The sequence below is a fragment of the Cylas formicarius genome, unplaced genomic scaffold (genome assembly GCF_029955315.1).
Source record: "Cylas formicarius isolate icCylForm1 unplaced genomic scaffold, icCylForm1.1 PGA_scaffold_10__41_contigs__length_53128322, whole genome shotgun sequence".
Lineage (NCBI taxonomy): Eukaryota > Metazoa > Arthropoda > Insecta > Coleoptera > Brentidae > Cylas > Cylas formicarius.
Window position 1 is genome coordinate 34,684,535 of NW_026844214.1, and position 17,404 is coordinate 34,701,938.

The 17,404-nt window shown below is 33.0% G+C and overlaps 2 protein-coding genes across 3 annotated transcripts in view; both read right to left on the reverse strand.

Annotated features, from left to right (window-relative positions):
* The window catches only part of LOC132708283 (zinc finger SWIM domain-containing protein 4-like), a 56,776-nt gene that overhangs the window by 11,926 nt on the left and 27,446 nt on the right, over positions 1-17,404 (reverse strand). For both annotated transcript variants that reach the window (XM_060680508.1, XM_060680507.1), the window contains 2 exons: positions 11,618-11,729; positions 9,064-9,191 (listed from right to left, as the gene is read on the reverse strand). In XM_060680508.1, coding sequence (XP_060536491.1) covers positions 9,064-9,191; positions 11,618-11,729 — 240 coding nt within the window. The remainder of the gene's footprint in view (positions 1-9,063; positions 9,192-11,617; positions 11,730-17,404) is intronic.
* LOC132708284 (recQ-like DNA helicase Blm) lies at positions 68-6,723 on the reverse strand. Its single transcript, XM_060680510.1, has 10 exons — positions 5,025-6,723; positions 4,737-4,960; positions 4,442-4,604; positions 4,227-4,378; positions 2,727-3,000; positions 2,428-2,610; positions 2,097-2,326; positions 1,531-1,839; positions 1,033-1,477; positions 68-602 (listed from the first exon to the last, which is right to left on the reverse strand). Exons 1-10 carry the CDS (start codon positions 5,901-5,903, stop codon positions 120-122), a joined length of 3,342 nt encoding a protein of 1,113 aa, XP_060536493.1. The 5' UTR covers positions 5,904-6,723; the 3' UTR covers positions 68-119.

Below are 17,404 nucleotides of genomic sequence, written 5' to 3' on the forward strand. Positions count from 1 at the left end.
ATATAAGATCCTGGAAATTAAATAATGAAAAAAAAACACCAGTCATTAAAAAAATTTATTTAAATAATATGCACTATAAAAAAGTAGAACTTCAATTACAACAAAGAAATAGCCAATTATCATTTGAAATGTATTACGGGCATTAAGCCCAATCCACTCCCACTATTTTTCTTTTTTGACATCCATTTAGTCTTCCCTTTGTTGGCAGTTTTTGTTTTTTTATATCTTTTATTATATCCTCCAGATTTGTAGAAAGCTGCAGTTTTTCGCTTAACACCCTGTTTAGCTGGGATCTTAGCGCAATCATTGGCTTGAAAATGATCTTGCTCTGCATCTGATGCCAGCACGTCGGACCCCTCTGGCACTGGCATCATTTCGTCAACCTTTTGCCTGTATTTTTGAGTTACCTTCAAGAAATGTTCGCCATATTTATTATAATTGGCTGCAGTCACATGCTGTATTTTTAACATCTCTTCCTTAGTTTTAGGTAACACTTCGGACATATTTTTAATGGCTGAAAGATTCATAACTGACGATAACGTTAAGTTTTTTTCCATAGCTAGTGAACGACACACTTCTAATAATTCTTCATGGCATGTCACCTAAAAATATTTGATAACGCAATTTATAAATAATACTATCAACTTTTTTTTTCATTTATCGCGACATTAATATTATACCAAGGAAATACAATAAATGTATAAATGTATAAATTGTTGTATTATAAGTTCTTCATCCTTACTTATTAAGGTAACAAATGCAAATACAATTTGTTTTGGGTAATAAAAACTTTTTAAAAAAATATAAACAATCAAAATATAACTGATTTTTTTTAAATCCACTAATTTAACTATTGACTTTTCTACAACTTTAGATTTAAGATTTTTGTTTAATAGATTCTAAATCAATTAAGCAATAATAGAATCATAATAGCGTAGAGTACAAGCTCTCATAAACCTATTCCGCTATGCCTGCTTAGGCCCAACTCAAAATAAAATAGTTTTAATATCAAGAGAAAAAAGTTTCTATTACCTTGATGTGACTAATCTGCATTTTTCTAGCTGCTTGTAACTTGGTATTATTAGACCTCTTTACTGCATTTACTTTGGCGGACGTTGAAGGTTTAAAGGCAGCAATTTTGTCCACAGGTTCAATAATTCGGGATTGATTCCCATCCTTAATAACCTTTTCCGGAGTTAAATTTTTATCTCTGGTAACTTCAAACTTTCTTCTGTCAGTTGTTGATATTGGTAACATAAGTTTGGAGTTGGAACTTTTAAAAATGTAAAATTTTGGACCGGGTTTAATATAAACCACTGGAAAATCTCCAGTATAAGTGCAGAAATCTGACAAGACATGTTTCATAATCAACTCTTTCAAAATTCGCTGCACATTATTCCGATCCTTGGTACTGCCCGCCCCATAATATTTATGTTGGTTATGATTTCGAGCAAAAATTTTCTTAGTTTTTGCTCCCCTAAAAGTTGATGATTCTAACGATTTAAAAAAAATGCAGGACAAATAATTTACCTGTATATATCTACAACATATAACATTGTGACATTCTCGTTGCACCCAATATCTTCAACAATCTGACATAATTCATGGGCTTCTTTTGTAACCTCTAACATTTTGTAGGTATTAATGTTTTCACAGTTGTCACAAACAGTTTTTCGGTTTTTAATACAAACTTTTCTGTCAAAATGCTCACCCAAGTGTATCAATTGTAAGTGTCGTCTGCAATCCACAACATTTTCAGCAAATGCTACCATCTGATTTAAATTTTCAAAATGAGCATCTAATGTTTTCTTTGGCATATTCCTGTCACATTGTATTAACCTAAAAACATGTACCAAAAAAACTCATTTCACATGATAAAGCCAATGTCTTATTGTTATGGCAATTGTTAAAAAAAGGTTATAAAATATTTGATCATAAAGCATACTAACTTTGTTTACTTTCAAATACAACCTTGGTTACTTGAAGGTCGTGTTTATCTTGTTTTAATTACTGTTTTATCACAGATAGTTTTAAAATCTCATGCTCATAAAACATTATCAATCATAGGTTTGACCAATTAGGGAAAATATTCATACTTTTTCAGTCTTCCAACATCGCCATAATTGTAGAACAAATAAGAATATGAAACTTCTCCATCTCTGCCTGCTCTTCCAGACTCCTGGTAAAACGCTTCGACAGATTTAGGTATGGAATTATGAATGACAAACCTTACGTCAGGTTTATCAATACCCATTCCAAAGGCTATAGTCGCAACTATTACGTAAAAACGATCTTGCATCCATTCTCGTTGTATAACGTCCCTAACCTATTGAAAATAGTTAAAATTTTCCAACTTTTCAATTCATAAATAGTAATATAATACTCTTCCTCGTTTAGTTAGCAAAAACATACGAAAACGTAACTTACTTTATCAGTCATACCGGCGTGATATGGTTTAGATTTTATCCCCATGACATTAAATTCCTCTGCCAAATTGTCGCAATCTTTTCGACTCAGGCAATAAACAATACCTGACATTTTGGAAAATTTATTTTTTATTAGTTCAGCAATATCTTCAACTGCTTTCTTACTGGAGTGTTTTGGTACCACCTTAAAACTCAACTTGAATTAAAATCAAAATATTTCATCTAAACAAGTTCCCAAAGCGAAATGAAGCGCAAACTTTTGGCAGTTCAACTTTGTTAGTTATCAATGAATAAATATACCTGATATTTAATGTTTGGTCTGTTAAAACTCCTTATAAATCTTTTTACACTCTTGAGCCCTAAAATATGGATCACATCTGTTTCGACCTGTTTAGTAGCGGTGGCAGTCAGACACATTATAGGAACGTTGGGAAATTCTCGTCGTAACTTAGATAATTGTTTGTAGTCGGGCCGAAAATCATGGCCCCATTGAGAAAGACAGTGGGCTTCATCTATCACAAAACGAACTAATTTTTCCCTATGATAAAGCGACATGAGCGCGTTCATCATCGACCTATGAAAAAATTTTCTCATATCAGCATGTACTGGGTATTATTACAAATTTTCTATATTGTAACTGGAGAAACCTCACCACAAAAATTGAATATTAACATAAATAACTGAAATAAAATATTCATCCTTAGAGAGGGAGAAGGTAATTTATTTTAATAGTTATAGCAACAAGTGCGGTAAACGGCATTTGACTCACGAGTTTATTTGACACGAGCAGAACGAGTTTTTAATAAACGAGTGAGTTAAAAAGTTTACCGAACGTGTTGCATACTATACTTTTTCTTCGACCGTTAGTTTTTGAGTAACTTTTCGCAAAACAACACGAATACATTCATTGTCATGGCCGTCAGATCGTATAAGCGTCAAAATTCAAGGCGTGGGAAATATCTCCGAAAACATCCGATTGCTCTCAAATCCGGTAAAATCCCGGAAATGTCCGAAGTGGCTCGGATTCATGGGAAACGAAACTGACGTGTAAAGTGACGCTTTCCGCACACTAGATCGGCGGGTAAGTAGGTATTTTGCAGATGGGAGCAGAAAAATGTACATTATGCATATGTTAGGTCAGACATAATTCTTTTTCCAAAGAAACTTCCACAGGCTACTGTAATGCTATTTACAAACATCTGCTCATGTCTAATTTTTACTGAATCCTATGAATATTTACTTTGGTGATTTTCAAGGATTCTTATGTGAATGTGACTATATAAAAGCATACTCAAAATCTATTTCTTTCACATTTTATGTAAGAAGTATGGATGTCTGGATATGAATGGACGCTGAAAGGACAAAATAGTTTCCCGCTAAAGTTATTTTATTTTATTACATATTTCCGATCTATCTCGACAGTAGATTTATTAAGCCAATTTGATTATAAAATTCGTTAAATTTATATGAATAAAAAAATAGTCACCAAATTAATACAAACTAAAATATAAAAATTTATTAAACAATATATTAAACTGATTGGCAATTATAAACAAGATTAAAATCATTTTTAAATACCTTAAATAAAACCCTCTATCTCAGTAAGGAGGAGTATTTTATTTATGTTGAACAACCTGCATACAAACATGAAAATTGTAATAACTCCATCGAAATAGAAAACAAACTTGAAATGTTGAAATCAACTTAATTAGAAGAGTTAGTTTTCAATATTAGAATACAACCAGCAATTAAGAAAATACAATCTCAAAATTAAATAAAAATTATATATGTTTTACTTACTGGGAGGCGCTTATTTTCTCAGGAGTCAGGTACAGCAATTTAATAGTTGGTTCTCTAGTGCTGAGCCCAAATAAGATTTTCTCATGTTGGACCTTGGTCACATCAGAGCACAAATGGGCAGCAGCTATATCTAACTGATTTAGTTTATCTACCTATAGCATAAGTATAAATGTTATATAAATTAACAAAAATTTCGATAACCTTAAACTATTTACCTGATCACTGATCAGTGCTCTAAGAGGTGATATAACAACTGTAACACCTGGCACTATGAGAGCAGGTAGCTGATAACACAAACTTTTGCCACCCCCTGTAGGCATCAACACAAAACAATCATGACCCAATATACTGGCATTTATGATTTCTTTTTGATGAGGCCTAAAGAATGGTACTGTTATGCAAAAGCCAAAAATAAAATCAAACAATTAAGTAAGAATTAAAATTAAAAATATTGGTTGGTGTATTGATCTCAAGAATTTGTGGCTTTTAAAAGTTATAACTTACTATTACCTAAAATTTCTCAAACCAAATATTCCACGTAAAGTATTCAACACTTCCTCAGTGTGAATATAATTCCCATTAAACTGATGAGAATCGTCTTGTCTATTGTTAAAACCAGATAATGATATTTCATTTTCATATATGTCCTCATCCTCCCAGTTTATAATTGTGACTTCATCTAACAATTCCTTAGTATCTAATTGATTCAGGGATGCATTGGAATCTGATACACACTAACAAAAATGATATTAATGAGATCCTCTTCCTCGAAACTAATAAAGATAACCCAAAACTTACCGCCTCATAGTTATCTGCCAAATTTCCAAACTTTCTATTGAATTCCTCATCATCCATATAATCAGCGTCTGTAGCTTGTAGTGATTCACTGACACACAAAACTTCATCTTTCAGAATTAACTTGGAATTCTTATCACTGGATTCAGTTACACAAGAAATATCACCATTATTTTGCAATTTTGCGCCAGATTCCTGGTTCAACTTATCTTCATGAACTTTAAGACTTGTTTCAAAATTCTTAATGGTATTTCTACCTTTGAGAACATTTTCTACACATTGTTCACTTCTGTCTTGCCAATTTTCTTTTCTTACACTATTTACAAATGAATTTTCTACAGAACTGCCCTCATTACGATCAAAAGTTTCAGAACTATTTGAGCTAGTAGAGATCACTTTTTTAAATGAAAATTTTTTTGATTTTTTCGGGCTCTGGGTTGAGGTTATTCCAGATTTATTTAAATGCATTTTACTAACTGAAGGAGACAGTTGATTTGACAATAATAGTCTTTCTTGTGGATTCAAACTGTGTTGTCTTGTTACAGTGTCGTCCAAATCCTTCTTAAAATAATTGCTAATAGTAGGAGAACAAGGTATTTCTGATTTGTCAGGTAAAATGTGCCCTGCATTATTTTTGTCCAATTGCGAATTCAGTTTCATGGCATTGGTAGAAGACGACTTTTTCAACTCAGATCGAGAAATCGACGCCTTCTGATTAAGTATATGTTCAGGGGAAAATTTGATGTTCAATTCAGCAATCTCGCATGGGTTTTTCTGAGTAGTATTCAGCTTTGACTTTTTAAAAGCGAACTTTTTCGTTTTTGAGAAATCGACATTTTTGAAACTACTTAAGAAGTCATCTTGTTCCATCTTATTAAGCATCTGTCTGCAGTAACCCGAACTGCACTTTAACAGGGGCCAATAAGACAACAAAATGCAAACATAACCAAGGAGCACAAAGCTAAAAAAATGCCCAAACACAATCCATTTTTAAGCAGACCTACAAAAAATATTCTCTTAGGCCTCAACTAAACTTCATGTTAAACTAAATTTAAAAATTAATTTGACGGAGTTGATAAGTACAATAACGACAACATCCGCCAAACAACGTCAAGCACAGAACATAAATTTGAAACGGAATGAATGAGAACGGAGACAGGCCGCACAGTATACAACTACCAATCCCCCACAGATTATCAACCGCAAAAGACAAATTCCTCTTTTACGAAACGCCACAACGCCAGGCGAATACATTAGCCAGAAATAAGGAATTTAATAAAATTTGGATGGTATTGTCATATTATTGGACATTGTTTCGACAACTGCTGCAAAATATTATCTGGCTCCTTACGAATTCTTGTTTTGTCATTTACGAGGATAATTACTATAGACTAGAACGTAGAATCCAGAATTCCGGGGCGTAGTTAGATTTTTTTTATAAAGTGTGTTTCGGTATTGAGATATAAGCCACAGGTATACAAATCTCCATACATAGTTTTTTAAATTAGATTGAGTTTTTTAAATGCTTTCTAAAAATAGCGAATATTTTAAAAAAATATTAGAAAAAAAGAAGCATGTTAAAAATGTTGGAAAATGGAAGTTGAAGGAAATTACTTTGAGCAGTATCGTATCAATTACATTTCCTACAAAAAACCTGGATTCTAGTAAAAGTATCCATAAGATTCCATTTTTGTCCATTTCATTACATGTCTAAAATATAAAGGGTAACTGAATTAGCAAAATTTCTGTTTTGCCTGTATCTTAAAAACAAAAATAACAAAATAATAATAAAAGATACCAAACAGTAACCACGAAAAATGGACACACTGTACAGTGGCGCTTTCCAGACATTTTAAGTTATTATAAGGGTTAAAGCGCATTTTATAGAACTTTTTTGAAGAATCTAATGGCATAGCTAGTTTTATCCTAATGTAAGTCTTAGTCAGTCAGTATGCGACATAACTGCAGAACTTATATTTTAGAAAATAATAATGTTAAAATTTCTCCCTTAACACAGAACACAACCTTTTCCACATAGGTTTTGTCTCCTAGGCTTTTTTTGTGGGGCTACTTGGACAATAAACTGAATGCGTTCTCAGAAATTTAGTGACTTAGATGTATTAAATTTTATTATATCTCGGAAACCAAAAAAGCTATGGAACTTTGTTGGTGGCATCTTTACAATTTACATATGCAACTATAAACAAAGAAACCAACGAAGCTTTATTATTGGAGAATCATGTCTAAAATTATTTTGTCTTTGGATTGAGAGACGTATGTATCGTAGTAGGTCACATAGACATCCCAGTTTGAGGTTGGCCGGAAACTAAAGAAACCAGCGCTTAATGGAAAGTAACTGGCCTCTTTTCGCTACCTTGAGCTTAGCCATGTCCACACATAGCCATGAGTATAATAACTTCGATAAACATTATGAAATACAGTATTGCTTGTATCATTCAATACCATACCAGACCACTAGATCATATATTGACCGGATGTTAAAAAATGACGAGGAAGGTAAATATAGATATTTTCGTAAAGACGCATTCCCCTAAATTTCAGACGCTAGCCTATACTTTGCAACAATTTCTTTCCAAAGGGTGGTCTCCACGTACTTAATTCGTTTTGATCTGAGCATATTTTGAAAAAATAGTGACGGACTGTCAGCGGGTTTGTTGGTTGTTGGAAATATAAAAATATTTTCAACATTTTTTTCACAGTGGCTTCAACAATTTACTGTATTATATGACAAATACTAAGTACAAGAGCAAGGTATTTATATTTGTTATGATTTACTTCAATGTAATATTTAAACAGTCTTAAGACGCAAAAAGGGCTTGCGTGGAGACATGCAAAGGCAATTTTTTTTAGATTGCGAAAAGAATCTAATTGAAAATTATCAATATTTTAAAAAGTAAATTATCCCTCACCTTTACTCTTTCAGATAATAGAAACTAAAATAATAATAAATAATTTATATGAAATTAAAAAAAAAACGTACGTAACCGTCACATCACATTTTAAATATGAAGAAAGCAATGTTTTACGAAAACAATTGTTAGAGCCGTTTTGGCAAAAACAACAATAAAAAACGGAAAATAACGATGTTTTACTATATTAAATGCATGCATTAAATTGGCACCGCGGTGACGTCATTTGAATAACTGGCTCAGATTGGTGCACAACGCGCATGATTAACCGATAGTCGCATTTTCACTTTTACATTTTGTAAAAACTCCTTATTTTGGATATTTTTTGTATTGGTCAGAAGAAAAATGTTGTTTAACATCGTTTAACTATATGTCGTACATAAAAAAACAATAAGCGAAAACCCTTAAAGGGAACGTCGAAGCTTCTTTTAAACGCTTTGAAGTTTGATTAAAGGGGATAGTCTATTTTCCCAGGAAGCGACGCCATCCGTCGATCGATACATGTACCTACCTGTCCGCTAGTCACAAATTTGTCCGATTTAAAGTAATAAAAAAGGAAAATGGTGACAGTCTGTAAAAATGGTGACCAAATAAGTCGGTTGCAATATGAAACAGTGCTCACTGGAGATACTACAGATCAAATAATGATCGAATTAGATCTTGTTCAAATGTTTTATGTATGTTTATGCAGTGTGTGGAAAATGAAAATGTATTTTGTTTTCTGCAATTACTATTACAATTCTTAACTTAGCGATTGCAAATTGGGCAATGTGCTACAAGTGCAACAGCTACTTTGCATTAGAACAAAACCTTTAAAGGAGGTTATGTTCCTATAAAGCAACAATAAATAATATTAATCACTATAATTATTGGTATAACCTGTTGAATTACAAATTAACTCGTTAGGCATAAGCAACCTAATTATTTCTGGGATGGATAGGAGTAAGGGTCCAAATAAAACACCACAACGAAAATAAGTCTAGCAATAAATAACATAATAAATAATCTCCCAGTCTAGTAAAAATTACCAACTGGATATACCTACCAGTCCTTACCAAAATCGACATCCATATTAGAAAATAAAGGCACCCATCGTGTTTGTTTTTACTTACCGGAGATAGGAACTCTGAGTCTGACGCTTTCAGCATTTCGTATTCGGTAAAGAGATAAAGCGACCACATGTTGACACCAAAATATGTCGCGAGTTTCACACGTGCATGTCACTGACGTAATCTTGCACCTAAAATTTAAAATTAATTTTTAAAAGTTATAAGCGTCTTTCAAATATTCCGCAATATGTGGGAAGTTTTTAGATGATTTCAAGCAACTGACTGATAATTTACTACAATGAGTTACTGTCAATCAGATTTGGCTGTGTTACTGATATTTACCACACAATGATTGTTTTTTGTCAAACTTTTGAAATTTGCATGTCAGGGCTTTTTGACCAACCCGATTTAACTTTGTGTAAAAATGATACGGTCAGGCAATTTATTCAGTTAGAGTTTCCAAGTCTAACTACAAAAATAGCTAATAAACAAGGAATATTTTAAAAAATATAGATAAATGAATAACTATATCTAAATAACAAAAGCAAAGCCCAATTTCAAGCGCCAAAACCAATTTAAATATGAGATAAAAAATTAAAGTCGACACGAAGAAAGAACCAATTTGAAACAAAATACATACAACAGAGAATATATTCAAAATTTTGAAGAAGCCAACAGAATGATTGGCGAAACCTCAGCAATTTCGACTAAGCAAAAACCGACACAGGAGGAATCCAGAAGTTTTGTAAAAAGCATTGCAGTAGCCTTTGGAAGTTTCTTTGAAAAATTAACAAGCTTTTATGGAGAGGACATCAAGCGCAAATGCAGAAAGTGAGAAGATCACCGACTGAAACTGGTAAGATTACTCTGTACACTGACATTTTTGTTACGTTGTAGAGACCATAACGTTGTCCCTAACTTTCTTAAAATATCCCGTCACATCACAACCTCATCCGCTTATAAAATTCTCCGAAAATCTAGTTTCGCTTTACTTCGAGAAAGAATTCATCATACCCGTAAGGAAATAGATCAAATCAATAAGGTTCATCTGTCTGTACACCTTGAAATTTCTTCTATTTTGTCCCCATCCGAATTCGATACCCTTTCAAACATTATTCATGACAAAGCTTTAAATCTTCATTTATCTACTACCCAAAATCACATTCAGAAATTTGAAAAACTAACGTCAACACTAGGAAAACCATCAAATTCTTCTAAACTACCGAACACTGTAATAAATGTATCATCGCACCAACTTTCGGAAACTGAAAAATTAGTTCTTTCAAAAGGTTCCAACTTCGTCCTTGCGCCACGTATTATCCCAAAAGAGGAAATCATTTCAAATGTCGAGTCTATTCTAAACAAACTGCCATCTCAAACAGCTAATGAAATTCGATTTGAAACCGCAAAAATCCTTAAAAAATCAAAACCTCCTAAATCCAATATTGCAAAGCCTGAACGCATCGCCCTAAAATCTCTAAAATCCAATCCAGACATCGTGATCCTAAAAGCAGATAAAGGAAATGCTACGGTAGTCATGGACACAAATGAATATCAGGAAAAGATTCAAGATATTCTTACAGACGGATCATATCGTCAACTTAAAAAAGATCCTACGCCATCTATGGATCGCAATCGGTTATTAAGGCTTCTTCTCTATCAGACTCCGTGAAAGAATCCGTTACCCCTCACTACTCTAAAATTCAACAACAACCCAGGATTACCCCTTCGACCTATTGTCAGCACCATTGCTTATTGGGGATATATTTTTCTTATAACGGTCATCAAAAGTTCTAAAGAAGTATAACCAGATTTACCACTTGTCCAAAAATCTCTCAACATCTTCGGTCCCTAAAAGATAAAATTCCATTTGAGACGCCAGGAGTTTATAGCATTCCATGCATATGCGGCATAGGAGTGACCTTACAAACAATATCAACTAAGCTCAAAGAACACGAAAGAGCATTACGACTAAGACAAATAAACCCATCAGCTGTTGCGGAACACACTCATGAAACCGGGCATAAAATTTAATTCGATAAAAATAACATTCTTGCATATAATCAGTTCTTCTACCAAGAGAGTCTATAGAAATCTATAAACAACTTAACAATCTTAATCGCGACTCAGGTCTCTACCTGTCACCAATTTGGGAATCAGTCATCCCAGATGGTGTTTATACTTAGCCCCTCCCCCCCCCCCGGCCCCTTCAAACAATACATATGCAGGTACAGAGTAAAATACGAGTCAGTTTCAGTCAAGCTCTGAAGAAGCCAACAGGATGATTGGCGAAACGTCAGCAATTATTATTATAACTTGGAATTAATCTAGTTAATGTGATTTACCAATAAGAATGGTTGTAATTATGGTATAGGCACATGACTGTTTGTGATTTAACCACTAAACATGGCCCGTACTAGGTAATTAGTTGATCTTTGTCCAAACAGGTCATAACTTTGTATCATTTAGTATGTTGTTAGGAAAAAATGCGCGAAATATTGGTGATGGTTTAAGATTGGTATAGGTAGATAACAAAAAAAAACTGTTCACAGATCTCCTAAAGCCAAGATGTGATGCGCGCATGAGTAGATCTAACGTTACAAATATAAGTACTTACCTATCAAAACTCACTGAAACTTTATATTTGTGAGGGGGTTCGGGGGCGCCGCAAGGTAATGTGGTTGGTGGTGAGGTTCGAACAGCTGTCACGATACCGCTCAAGTGAAAACCTGCAACAAACGGAGGCGCATCAAAACAAATAATTTTTCTCCAATCAATAAATGAGGAAATATTATTAGAACTAATAATTGTTCATAAGAAAGCGTTTGTTTTGTTTAAACTAGATTAGTAATATTAAATAACACATTTTCTAAAAACAGTCGGCTATCGGTATTACCCTGTGTTTAATACATATTTATAGTTTTTTGTTGTCAAATGTAGTACAATTTAGTTACTTAATATTTAAATTAAAATATTTACACTAACACATTAAAATAAAAAAACAGACTAAACGGATATACTCAAATGCCATCACTAAATGGATAAACAAAGATGGTGACCAAAATTAAACTAGCCTTTTTAGTTTTAATTAATTTTAAGATTTAATTTATCCGCTATTACTCCGTTTCTGAAGGAGTTTTTTAAAAATGTAAAGTAAATATTAAACCATTAAAGATACAGGGTCGGTTAATAAAAGTTGTGTATTTAGACGCATAATTATGCGCCGAAGCTACAAAAATTCAGATAGACTAAAAAATATTTTTGATTTTTTTTTTAGATTTTGCCACATTTTGTACCTAGCACATTCATTTCAAATTTTACATTTTTTTTATAAGAAACTTCTACAAAAATTGTTGGGTTCAAAATGATTTTCTTTTGAATTAACTTGTTGCGTCTGCAGGTAGTCCCAATATTGAACTGCTCCCACTAATAGTCCTTTGTAAAAAACTAAGCAAATTCCACAATTAGTACTTCGTGCCGTTTTCAATGAAAAAACAATGAAAAATCGGAATTTGCTCAAATTTAAGTTAAAACATTAGGAAATGGTTTCAAATTAGTACTTGATTTGTACTTTTCTATTTTAGATTGTAAACTATTAAAACAAAAAAAAACTTGTTTGTGCGTGGGTTTGAATTATTTGTGAGGTTTCCTTGAAATCATTCAGGACATTAACCTTTTTTTTTTCAAATTTCATAACGCCCAATTTGATACTTTAGCTCTTTTATGACAACCTGTATAATAGGAACACTATTTTAAAAATGAATCCCACTAGCAAAGCTTTTTGAATACCGCATTTTCCTCCTTGTAGCGCGAATAACCTCGCATACTAACCACGTTTTATGTTATCGAATTTGTACGTCTGGCGTGTTAACGACTTGTGTGGGACGGTTCTCACTTAAATTTTCAACGATACAAAAACAAATTGCCGTAAAATTGGACGAGATCAACAACGCGTTGCCAAAGAAATTGTCCCGCGAATTTCCACACGCAGTTGGAAATTTAGAAAACCCTCTAAAGCAATTTCGATCGGAAGACATAAGAGGGAGCAGGGTGGATATTGTCAGGTCGAGGGACGCGCACGTCGACAGGGCGTCGCGACGTGGGCCAACACCGGCAGCCCTTAAAGCTGAACTGCAGCAACCGTTCCCGGCCATCTTAATTGTCAAACGTCTACTTTAAGGGGGGGAAATGCAACGCAACTGGGGAATGCCGCCGACGTTTGTTGATTAGATGCGAACAACGGGCTGACTGATTTGTAACATTTGCTGATTCAGCTCATCACAGGCCTCCAGGAACTACGTCACAGCCTAAACGCAAATGAAAGGTCAATGAAAAACCGATAAGCTTATATTTTGCTAGAAGTTGAAAATAAGTTTGTTTCTACCCCGTGCGCAAAATATCAAGTTAAGACCTCAACTTAGTTAAACACTGTCGTGAGCCACTTCGGACGTTTCCGATGTTTTAGTCACATTTTAAATAATATTTCATCTATTCGTGTTCTTGTTTAGTATGCAACACGTTGATAAGCTTCTCCAGACACTCGCTCCGCTCGTGTGAAAACAAATTAATCACTAAATTGTTGATTATCAAACTTGGTGCATAATATACTATTAAGTCACGGAATTCGATGTCGATATTCTAAAAATCAAAAAAAGTAGCTTTAATTCAGTGGATTAAACCCGTGGATAAATAACAGACCATCGTGGGTAGTTATAAAAATTAAAAGAATTATTAAATGATTATTAATTGATGGCGGCAAGTCAAAACCAAGAAAATCAATAACTTGAGCGCATTATAAATATACCCCATTTAACAAATCTTCCTTCACATAACAAATACATATGCGATTGGAAATCTAAGTAGGTACGCCCAGAATAACTGTTTGGAGTTCACACGTTCCATAAATAAATATTTTATTGATGTATTAATTTAAAATCGCCAAGGCAGGAATAGGAAAATATTCTTCAGAAACAGAAAAATATGCTTGACTATAAGATAAGGGACGACGTATTGGAAGTCCATAAGAAAATTAATAACGACATATCTTTTTTAAAGTCAGCAGTCTACTGTGTCCAATTGGGCAAAGAAGTGACAAAAAAAGTAAATAACAATTATGATTTCTCTCATTCTCCCACTAATCACTTAAAAAAGTTAAACTTACAATAAATAAAAACTTTATGGAACTCTTATAAGAACCTAAAAATGTTTTGCCTATTTTGTGACTTGCTTATGTAAAGATTAAGTTTTTTTTTAAACAATTCAATTTAATTGTCTCCCCCGAATGTTCTATTCTTGGTCCTGCCTATACACTTATTTTTTTGGACTATATTATTAAAAAGTGAAAAGTGATATTGCAATAGAGTAGTTTTCCAAATATGGGCTTTTAATTTCAAATTTCAGGATGAACTAGGTTTTCGGTGTTAAGATTGTATTATTATGTAACTTTACTGGCAAATTCAATAAAATATTTGTTTGCATTGCTAATTTTCATGTTTTTTTTTGAATTATCACATTCGAAATATGTTCCAGAATTTAAAAAAATACCAGAAAGAAATTATGTGAGTTTTGTATCGATTGTCCTTAATTTTAATGAAGTTGAAGTATCATATTATTTTCCTTTTATGAATTTTTTCATTATTGGCATATAAAAATAGTTTGATAAGTAGTAAAATTTTTCTTAAGTTTAAGTTACCTGTCGTTAGTAATTAAGTAATTAAGGTAATTTCAGATACAAGTGGCAGTTTAGTGTAGACACATACACCACTGAAATTCCCTTAGACAAATATGTAAAAATAATCAAAACGCGATGGCTAAGTAGAAAATAATATATAGAGCTCATTTAAAATATTAAAGAAGCTGCCAGTATTCCAGAGAATATCAAATTTTCAGAACGATCCATGTCTTGATTTCCATGAACGTCTAACCGGCTCACCCTATTTAGTAATTATTTTATATATTTAGTAATTATTTTGGAGAAAAGCAAAACAAAGTGTACGCAAATATTCAAAGTTTTAACTATATTCAGAAACAACTGTTTTAAAAATAGAAAAATAGAAGAAAAAAAATGTCGTTATTTTATTTTCCACAACTCGGTTACATATCTCCGTGAATCATATTTACATTAACACGCATTCATTGTTTGAATGGAAGCTTAATTCCAGAGAAAAAAAATTGAACACTGGTTAAACCACATTACTCGAATGAGCACAATTATTTCGAAGCTACACAAACAAGCGTTCGCTTTCCGTCATACCAAAACATGCTATTGATGACATCATGAATTTTACGTGAATAAATTCCGCAGGTATTCTAAAGGTGCACCATCGCCGGTTTAACCACAAACGGCGAGTTCGCGCCTGTATATAAACAAAAACAGCCTTGAATAACATTTGCGTAGGAGGGGGAACCGCAGACCCGGAGTCAGGATACTACTGCCGCTCATTGATGGTTTCAATGGCAACGTGTTATAGTTTCAGATCTTGCAAATTTTTGATATCAACCTATAAACACTAGACCGCATTAGTGCTGCTAGTGGCCATATTATGGTAAAAATTGATGGGCACCATACATGAAATTTATTTCGATACACACAATACTGTATCCAACGGATGGGTTGATTCCAGTAAAAACAGTCACACAAAAGCAACTTCAAATAAAGGACAACGCAACACCATAATAAACTGCTTGGTGAAAAAAGTGCAGATTTTTTCGAAAACTGATTTGAAAACGATCTTTTAAACTTTTAAAAAATATTCCGGATAACACTGTCATTGTAATGGGTAACGCAAGCTGTAACAGCCGCCTCCTACACAACGGACCAAATTCATGAAGTCGAAAAAACTAAAATTCAAGAATATTTGTTACAACATGATACTTATTTACTTTAAATCCAGTTGCAAGAAAGGGCAACTTTTGGAAGTTTTAAATTCATATTCTATACAAAAAAACAATATGTGTGTGGTAGTTGAGCAGAACAGATGGGCATAGTGTTTTACGTTTTCTTCCGTATCATAATTAAAAACATAATTACTAATATATCTGTTCAGAGCTTCAAAATGCACATTTTAAAAATTGAAGGTTCTAACATTTCGATACAAAATAACATAGAGCTCATTGTAATTAATCTCAATGACGACTGTCAAAACTCGAAACAAAATTAGATTTTGAATAAAAACGTAATTACTTAGGTAATATATTTAGTGTCATCGTATTTTCTAATTAAATTTATTACCTAAATAAAGAGCATATTCTATTTAATCTTTATTTGCTTTAAACACTTTAAAGGGCCATATCAAAACCATTGTCAAAAAATGTTTGAGGACTACCAAAGGGTCAGTCAGTAATAAGTACTGTACTAGAGTACTCATCCACTGACGTTTTCTATTGTGCGATTTAGGTCGAATTACTTTTCTAACTCTTCTATAATAAAATGTGCTGCGACTTATAATAATTGCGTTTTTCAAAACAGCATAGATATAGATATGAATTGAACTGAGTTGGCTTTTACTTGATGAAAATCCATTTATCAAAATAAATAAGAACTAAAAGTTCAGATTTTCACGAAATTATATATTTTGACATGACAATTGTATGTATGTATCTATAACTTAAGCCCTAGTTTATTTAAAACAAACATATATAAACTTCTTTAGCTCGTAGTCATAATTTATTTAAATCAAACCTTTGCTTTCAATGTAGAGATAAGAAATTTATTGCTCACTTTCCCGATTTTGTTAAATAGTATATGCCTATATAGTGCCATTATGCAATTGGGTAGGTGCATCTGCCTGTGAAATATAAATAAATAAACGTCTGTCTCTGATGTTCTGTCCTAAGTTGTCCACCGAAACAAAAGATGCCGTAAACAATCGCAAGACAGTATTGAAAAAATGTGATTGAAAAATACGAAAAGCGAAAAGCCGTTCATACCGCTCCTGATTTTGACTCCCCAACGCATGAAAATTTCACAATGAATATACCCCGAAAACGATAAATTCGCGTTTGAACAGACCTAGCACTTCTGCTCCGAATAGGTTGTCTATGTGGTTCGGCATGAATTTTATAGGATTTTGACAACTATTGTTGGCTGCTGTCTAATGTCTTAGAGCTGGCGATAGAAAATGATAAACAGTTTATGTATTCTATGTCTCCAGATGGAAATATGCATTGGTATAGGAAATTTCGGTAATCTAGCCAAACGTTATGAATTCGTATATATGTCTATTGTGCGCCACAACAAAAAATAATAATTAAAAGTAGACGTCAAATAATTGTTTAAAAAGCTACGAATAGAGCGGTAACAAATATTTAATATTCATTCCGCCGCCGAAAATTTAAATTTAACGCCAGCGATAGGGGAGTCCGCCGATGATGCTGACAATGTTATAAAGAATGTCGTCTTGTA